Below are 8832 nucleotides of genomic sequence, written 5' to 3'. Positions count from 1 at the left end.
GTACCGAAATCAATTACCAAGATTTAGAGCGGTATCAGATATTTCGGTAAATTTGTCAGAGGCAATAGAAAACATTTTGAAATCCGATTTGTCTGTTTGTTTTGAAAGGAGATATCTTTCCCTTGCTTTTTAATTATTAGAAGAAAGGCTGACAAGTTCAAAAGCATTCTTCTTTTCAGGACTGATTTCTCCCATCATTGCTAGCAAGCACTATTTTTATGCATTTGCTGTTGGAAAATGGCTTTATGTCTCTAGTTACAATGTGTATAGCTCTGTGGCTCGCAACAACCGACTTATTTTATTGTTTGTTTTTGGTAAACATTGCCATCAGTCCTTCAGCCTAGGTGTAATATAATAGTTGCGTCTCGAACCAAGAATGTCGCCTTATTTATTTATGTGTTTGGTTTCATAAAGGTATTTAATGTTATAATGTTTATAAAGAGCTACTCTTTCTTTATATAAATTATATGATGGTTTAGTATTACTGCAATTTTTTTTTGTGAACAGAGGATTTTCTAAACTTTGTGTTGACTTGTCAGTGGAGCGGATGGAATAACATCACGGGCCGGATGTGGCCAGCGGGCCGTAGTTTGTACGTCATTGTTTGTTTTTTTTTTTTTTTTTTACTTAATCGGGAATTTTCTCAACCTAAGTTCTGAATACCCAATTACGTGGATGGGAGTGTCTCCTAAAATAGCGCTCTACAGTCAAGAGACAAAGTGTTCTAGGAAATGAATCACATCCGTTACGACAGATTGACGCCAACAGCAATTATGTGTATGTTCAAATAGTTTAGGAAGATGTTGAGACTGTAGAGATGTGAATACGATTTCAATAACGTAAGTACAATGATTATTTATGTTATTATTTTGTGTACCTATATTCTAATGTTTAATTATGTATACGATTTATAAAAAAGATGCACCTAATGTAGATATCCAAGACGTCACCTAGATCCAATCAATTTAGTTTTTTGTTTTTGTACTAATTATCAATGCAACTAAGTGTTATATTCTTTATAAGGTGTTAGTTTATAATAGGGTAAATAGCGGCAAGCGTCACATAAAGAAATTCACAAACCTGTTCAATTGTAACATCTAATAATGTGTCTTCTCGTATTTCAACAAAATCTTTTTTTAACAAGTTTTAACAAAGTCACTCAATCTCTCTGCAAGGTTTCATTCTCTTAAATATTATTTATTCCGCTTTGCATTCTGGGATTAAGTTTAAACTTTCCGCGTGTATTTATTGTCTATGACAACACGTGACTCAATAAACAAAACATTAACCAATCACTTCATCAATGAGTCGTAATTATTGTCTGTTGTTTTCTATAGGAAATGTTTTATAGCAACCTTGGTATACCAGTGACAATAATCACGGACAGATATATCCGGACAATCAAGACACAAATTTTACTAAACGGTTGTTTTTATTTTGTGAGCAATTAACTAGCACAGTGGTAAAACATGTTGAATTTCCATAATGGAGAGACTATTTCGTTTGTTTTTTTTAATATTGTTATTGAAATGTCAGTATACAACCTTCAACTCCTTCCAGTGGTCCATAAAATTAGTGTTTAAACCAACAAGAAGAGACGTTTCAGATCTAAGTGAATAGAGAAACAGTTTTAACCTTCAATCATCGTTGAGTTTCTTCTTTTAGATTTTGTTTTACAACATGATGAGAAACATTCAAATACCAGTTTTACAATATGATGACAAACATTCAAATACCAGGTTTACAACATGTAGATATAGTGTGTACCTTTTCAAACATATATCATACTATTTCAGATAGGTGAACACTACTGCTAATAAGCGCATCTCCGCACATTGTGACCAACATGGTCTTACAACATTGGACGTTAGTCTCTAATGTTTAATAGAAGAAAAGCTTTAACTAAATGCCCACTTATTTATTTCATGGCCAACATGGCCCCAAGTGCATTGTAACTCAGCCTCAGAGAACAAAGATTTGCTCTAGACCCAGAACATCAGACCCACTTTGTAGTCACCCGGTGCGGCCAACCCCCTGTGAGTGTGTGTCCCTTTTAGACATTGCGATCTATTGGGTGGATGATGTTAAGGTCATTACTTTGAACCAATTTTTATTTATTTTTAGAACTGGTCAAATATGTCGTGCAAGAAAAAAAGTCAAACTGATAGAAAAGTATCGACTGACCTAGCAGACTTATCCAGTCTTCGGGATGAGAATCAAGATACAGTCTGTATTTGTTTAAATTAACTAAAAAAAGTTTTCTTATTTAAGTTTTTCTTTCTATAAATTTAAGAAAAATCTGATACCCAAGCAAAACAAAAAGATCCAATGACGCCAACATAGCACGTCCTTAGAAACAGCGCATCCTTATAGTGAAAAAAAAGTCACAACACACACACACACACCTAGCAAAGAAGCAATCCAAAGTGCATGACACTCGCTACCCTCTCCCGTCGTCCTGCGTGAGGTTTTAACTAGGAAGTAGAATATCAAACATGTACAAACAACTTTTTTTTTTATCTCATACTTTTTTCTTTACTTCACCCTTAACCTTGATATGCCAGGGAGGGTAAAGTAAATATTAATTGTCATTTTTACAATCATCAAAGTGACTACAATGAATTTTGTTTCTCTTTAACGAAGCTAGACAGACCATGGAAGTGCCTGAGAATGATAAATCCTCCGTTTCTAATATATTAACATAATAATACTAAAAAAGACAATAACAAATGTAGAATTCAAATTACAATTTTAAAGTGAGGAAAAATCTGGTTTTATATGAGTGCGATTACTTTTGAATTAAAATTTAATTCAATTATTCGAATCTAAAACTAGCAGTCTTGATAGATCTATTATATCTATACGATATTTATGGTGTTTGTAAAATAAAGTCTATCAGTAATACATGATCATATATTTATATATTTTAAAATATTAAGAAAACCTAGATTTATATTTGTCAAATACTATTGTATTCATCCATATTGTTATAGATATTTGAATTGTAAGCGTAAATTAATGTGTCGACTACGAGTAACGAATACTGCAGCCGATAAATCCATTCTTCTTTCTTTTCTAGATTAGCTTGTGTAGAGTCTAGATCTAGAATTAGAGTAGACTTAATTAACCTTTACGTTTAGAGATCTATTTATGTCTAGATTTACAAGTAAATATTGTTAACATATACATTTAGATCTATATCTAAATTAAATTAGACTTCGATTTAAAATCTATAAAAAATAGATCAAATTTGCTATAATAGAGCTAGAGTAGATTTAGATGTCTCCTATCTAATCAATTTATAGATGATCTTATGATATATATAGGTTCAGATAATATTCTACTAGATCCATAATCAGTATAGGCCTATAAATAGATCTATTGTGTGTTAAGGGACTTGTATATCTTGTAAAAGTATTCCTTTCAGACCCTGCATTCAAGATATGTAGGGCAGACGATGTTATTAAAGTCATCTTTTTCTGTGGCCTACAGTTAACGAGGGTGTCTTGTGACCAGCACAACGACCAACTACAAGTGCTCCTACCGTAGTGCCAGTAAAGATTGAATGGGTTGCCCGAATTAGCCTGAAAAACCAAATACTTATCAGAAGTTTAAGCCTATGATTAACATGCATGTCTAGATTGACACTTGAAATGCATAGAACATAATTATCTTCTTTTTTTAAAATTAACATCTGTACTATTTAAATAACTTAAGCTACAACGGTAAATTTCAATCTAAAAGTTAGACTCTGGTGTAGATCTAAATAAACTAATATAACTTATTAGATCTTAGGTAATGTAAAATATTGTTACGAATCTCACTATCCAGGCTCTCTGCAAACTGCACCTTACACCACCAACTTAAAGAACTTGACAACTCAGGGCTCCAAAGCAACGTAACACTTTAATAGTCGAATAAATAACAGCCAAATACTGTACTATTGGCAACACGTACACTGTACAAATATCTCTCCGATAACACCGTTCCGCCGTATCAACTCTTGCACTGGCAACTCCGACTCGTTCCGGGCTTGCACTGGGTTCAACAGTTCAGGACTAACTTCACACACTAGGCTCGTTGTGTCGGACTCGATCACAGACCAAGATCAAGACGCCGTTCGCCTCAACTGTACTTGATAGTACTCCGCACTGAACCGTCGTAATGATCCGTACAGAACCACACCGCTGAACTGTGCTGTAGTCGACCGGACTGTAGTGAACCGGGCTCTGAACCCCTGCCGTGAACCTTGCTGTATTGAGCCCCTTTTCTCGACTGTCTTGACTGCGACACCTCCGCTCTTTATATAGGGTCCCTACTGGCCTTCTCGAACCGGACAGAACGCCGCTCGACGTTTCTAGGTGGTCATATGACTACAACTCTCGTGACGCTCATGAGCTCTGTTCACGACGGCGATCCTTCCCGAACCGTCCTGTTGATACTCGACTCGGTTGACCGTCGGAGCTCGTCACGGTTGACCGCTCGTCTAGCGCTGGCCTGGGGCGAATTGCGTCGGCTGACTACACTCACACCACTACCCCCATCTGTGCCACCACCAAGTTTATAACAATATATATCCACATCTAAATGTACATTAGCTTCTAGTCTAGAGCTATTAATAATTTTATTCAAACTACATCTAGTCTATTGATATATCCATCTTTAGAGCTTAGATATAGGCCTTCTTAGATGTAAATAAAAGTTAATGCATCTATATAAAATCTAAATTTGTAGATCTAAATGATAAACAAAAAGTAGTCCTACAAGATCTATAGACTAAATCTAAAATTGTAAATATCTTTGTTTAAAAAAAAATAATTGAAATCAACTAGATAGGATCTAAAATGAACTCTTTAAAATGTAGATATAGTTACAGACATTTTTTCTAATTGCAAAAATTCAGGCAGGATGACTAGGGATGGAGTGGGCAGGATTCAAACCCAAGACTATGGAGAGACATCTATTATTGCATATCACACTACCAGGCTGCCAGATCTAGATAAAAATAGCCCATTTTTGTAATAAGGATAAAATTGGCCTTATTAAAACTAATAATATACATAAGAAATATTAGACTAATCTTTTTATTTCATTTGTGTTTCTTTATATTTTTGTTTTTTGACGATTATTTTTTAAATATTTTCTTTTATTACTAGTTGTCACTTTTATTATTTTCTATTCTATTTTAAGGAATTTGACATTTAGATTTAGAATCTGGATCTATTAATCTAAAAGTAGTTTTAAAGTCAATTGGAGCTCTAAATTGAAATCTAAACAACCAAAACCTGATGAATTATAATTTTTTTTTACATTTCATTATAAAGCATTTCACATGTATTACATTCTGTCTAAGTGCAACAAAAAATGCAGTCAATCTTAGTTAAAACAATTTATAAAACAACAAAATAATTCATTAATTTTACTGTACAAGCAAAAAGATATTAAAATTAGATTTTTTCTGAGAATATTTCATTGATGTAAATTTGTTTATATATATATATATATATATATATATATATATATATATATATATAAAGAAAGCAACTTTATATTCATATTTTATTCTAATTTCCAGAAAAGTACAGACCTTTGTTTTTCTCAAGAAACCTGTGAACTTAATGGTATGAATTCAGAGTGAAAAAATACCTAACTTTAAAACTAGTCTTATGATCAACATCATCTATCCTTTGAGTTCCTCATGGAACATAGGTCTTCGACAAAAACATGCCACTCTCCATGGTCTCTTGCTAGCTTTTTGATGGATACCCAGCTCTTCCCGGTCTTTCTGCTTCTTCAAGTACACTGCGTCACCATGTTCTTTTTGGTCTTCCTCTGCATCTTGTTCCCTGGGGGTTCCACTCTAAGGCCTGCCTAGCTCTCTTGCAGGTATCTTTTATAATGATGTGACCAATCCATCTCCACTTCCTCTCTAAGATCCGCACTTCTCTATTTTTCTGTCCACTCATCTCCCACAATTTGGTGTTTTCTACTTAATGGTATAAAATCAGAGTGAAACAATACCTAACTTTAAAAATAGTTTTATGGCTTTTTTTTATTATCAAATTTTTCCCTAGAATTTCAGCACAATAATAAGTAGCATGTTAAATTCAAGTTGTTGCAATGTTAGGTCTATGTTCAGCTTCTAGAACTTTAATTTAAATATTTATATTTATCTCTATGTAAAAATTCAGTATTTTGAATTATATTTTTTGTTATTTCAGAAAAAAATTAAAAAAAAATTAGACTGACAGACACATGTATTTAAACTATTTAAGTTTTTCTTAAGGATCAGACTGACATAGCAGCCTTCTCCAGTCTTGGGGATGAGAATCAAGATATAGGTAAACTTTTGTAAATGTTTAGATAGAGAAAGATTTTTGTATAAGTCTATTTTTAATAATAATAAAAAAAAGAATATATAAAATAGTTATTTAACTTTCATGCTTTCAGATTCTTATCATTTCACCAGTGACCAGTCCAAAGTCCAGTCAGATGAGTTTGAAGGTCCACTAATTGGTAACTTTTGAATTTAATTTGTAGTGTATTAACTGTAGAGATCAATACAGGAGTTAGACTTGATCTATTTATAGATATCTCTTGATTGACTCAATACTGTACATTGTATTGTAAACATTGGATCAAGTTTATTCCCTTGTTCTCCAGGTGATCATGAAACTCAGGAGTCAGAAGGTGGAGAAGCTGATCTACACAAATATCTTATGGGCTGTAAGAAGAATCCAGGTCATAGACAGTTTATACCTGTTGATACATTCACCTTGAATCATTTACCTGAAGGTCTTCAAGACAAAGATTTGTATGAATACATCAAAGTTATAGCTGACCTCACAGTTAGAGTTGGTGTGGAAATGTCAAGTCCAGGCAGACCAAAGTTTTATCCAAAGACAACTCGACCATATCCATTTTTTAACATGAGTGAGAGAAGAAACTTGAGGACAGGAAGTGGAAAAGTGTGGGATGTAAACAAGTTTCAAAATGGAGTCAAACAAGATGGAATCAGACAAGATGAAGGTTATGAAGATACTGACTACACAAAGTGTTGGTGTAGAAAATGTGAAGGTTCAAACTCACCCAGCAATGTGTGGTGGGAGTTTAATGTGCTCACAGCCACACATGTGGTTTTTGATGACATTGAGGCCAACCACACAACCTTGAGATTGTTTTATGATAGACATGACAGTCCAGTGGTCAGTGTTGATAAGGTCAGTGTTAGATTTGTAAACATTGAGTTTGACTGGTGTGAGTTGTACTGTGTGACATGTGATGAAACTTTAGGAAATAAACTGATGGGAATGTGCAAACATTATGAAAATGTCTGGAGGAAAGTCTTGAACAAATACAAAGCCTCTAGATCTAAACACAAGTTGACCTTTATAGTGTCACATCCTCATGGATGTTCTAAACAGGTCAGTGTTGGTCAATGGAAGGACATACTAAAGGTAGATGGTAGATCTAAGTTTACTTATACAACTTGTACATGTCCAGGAAGTAGTGGAGCATATGCCCACTGTCTGGGGAATAGAGACCACTGGGCTTGGTCTACTCTTGTCCACAGTGGAAGTCTCAAGTCTGGATTAAATTACAGTGGAGCTGGTCTTGCCTGGTGAGTTGTTTCCCTTGTGAGTTGTCCAGCTCCACCTTGAAGATGTCTTTGAGAACCCTTGACATTCTGAACCTCAAACTCAAATCTCTTTAGTCTTGAGTTATGTAAATAAATTGTGTATGTTATCTTTAAATTTACAATGTTTTGTTTCCTTTTTTTATCCATGTTGTTGTTTGTAATTTACATTTAAAATAATTGAAAACCTGTTCAACTACAAACCAAATCTGCCAGCTGTAGATCTAGAACTTGCTATCGACGATCAGGTTTGTGGGATTGTGGGAAAAAAATATTAGATGTAGTTCTTATGTTGTTGTTTTTAATTATTTAAAATGCAATCTAAAATTTTGCAAACATTTCAAATACAAAAAGTTGTCGGGTATAATAAAATATAATTAATCGAATTTAAATTTCTAGTGTGTTGTTTGATTTTTTTTTTTAAAGTTCTTTTCTATCAAGCAACCATATTTTGTTTTTCAAGGGAGTTAGCTAAAAAAATAGTAATTTTTTAAAAAAAAAACACAGTTGTCTTTTCATATACCTTAAAAACTTACATTTAATTTGTTTAATAAATATGTCGATAGATTTACAGTAAACTGTATTTTATCATTTTAAATATAATTTGAAATTTAGCAATCATTTGAAATAAAAACAAACAAAATATGAATCGAAAATTAAAAAAAAAAATTAAATGTTTTGTTTGATATCCATCTTCTGACTTGTTTTACAACGCGCTATTTTTGTTTTTCAAGGGAGATAGCTGATAAAAATACTTACTTTCAGGATAAATACCCTGTTGTCTTTTCTTGTAAATTAAAAGTTACATTTATTTTTCTGCATTCTATTTAAACAGTGTAATAAAACAAACGTGTCGACGAGGAGGCAATTTAGGTAACAAAACAAATACATGTGTGATAATTAGTTAATAATACTAAATAATTCATTAAAACAAAACAACACCCATTAAATTTCAATATTCGAAACCTCAAGATCAAGAATGTTGTATTGATCCTAATAACCTCACGCGATTACCTGAACGTATTTCTTCATTATAAGCAACATTTACATAACTAGAAGAGTCATGGAAGGGCTACTGTAATGATGTATGGATTGATTGAAGCTCACGTATTTCTACAAGACTTTGATAAGAACCTTTGATGCTTGACTGTACTGCAAGAACCTTGTCTATTCATCAGAAGTGTGTAAAAGTTCCC

General features: G+C 33.2%; 1 protein-coding gene across 1 annotated transcript; it reads left to right on the top strand.

The window, feature by feature from the left end:
• The first annotated feature begins 674 nt into the window (after nucleotides 1–674).
• LOC106075185 (uncharacterized) lies at nucleotides 675–7754 on the top strand. Its single transcript, XM_056010412.1, has 6 exons — nucleotides 675–839; nucleotides 2125–2226; nucleotides 5576–5621; nucleotides 6222–6341; nucleotides 6451–6516; nucleotides 6664–7754. The coding sequence occupies exon 6, from the start codon at nucleotides 6720–6722 to the stop codon at nucleotides 7623–7625; it is 906 nt and encodes a 301-aa protein (XP_055866387.1). The 5' UTR covers nucleotides 675–839; nucleotides 2125–2226; nucleotides 5576–5621; nucleotides 6222–6341; nucleotides 6451–6516; nucleotides 6664–6719; the 3' UTR covers nucleotides 7626–7754.
• The last annotated feature ends 1078 nt before the right edge of the window (nucleotides 7755–8832 follow it).

This window comes from Biomphalaria glabrata, chromosome 14 (assembly GCF_947242115.1).
Source record: "Biomphalaria glabrata chromosome 14, xgBioGlab47.1, whole genome shotgun sequence".
NCBI lineage: Eukaryota > Metazoa > Mollusca > Gastropoda > Planorbidae > Biomphalaria > Biomphalaria glabrata.
Note: the sequence above shows the minus strand (reverse complement) of the source record. Positions and strands in the feature narration are given on the sequence as shown.

Excerpts from the sequence above, each read along its gene's own strand:
- LOC106075185 (XM_056010412.1), top strand. The coding sequence starts at position 6,720 with ATGGGCTGTAAGAAGAATCCAGGTCATAGACAGTTTATACCTGTTGAT.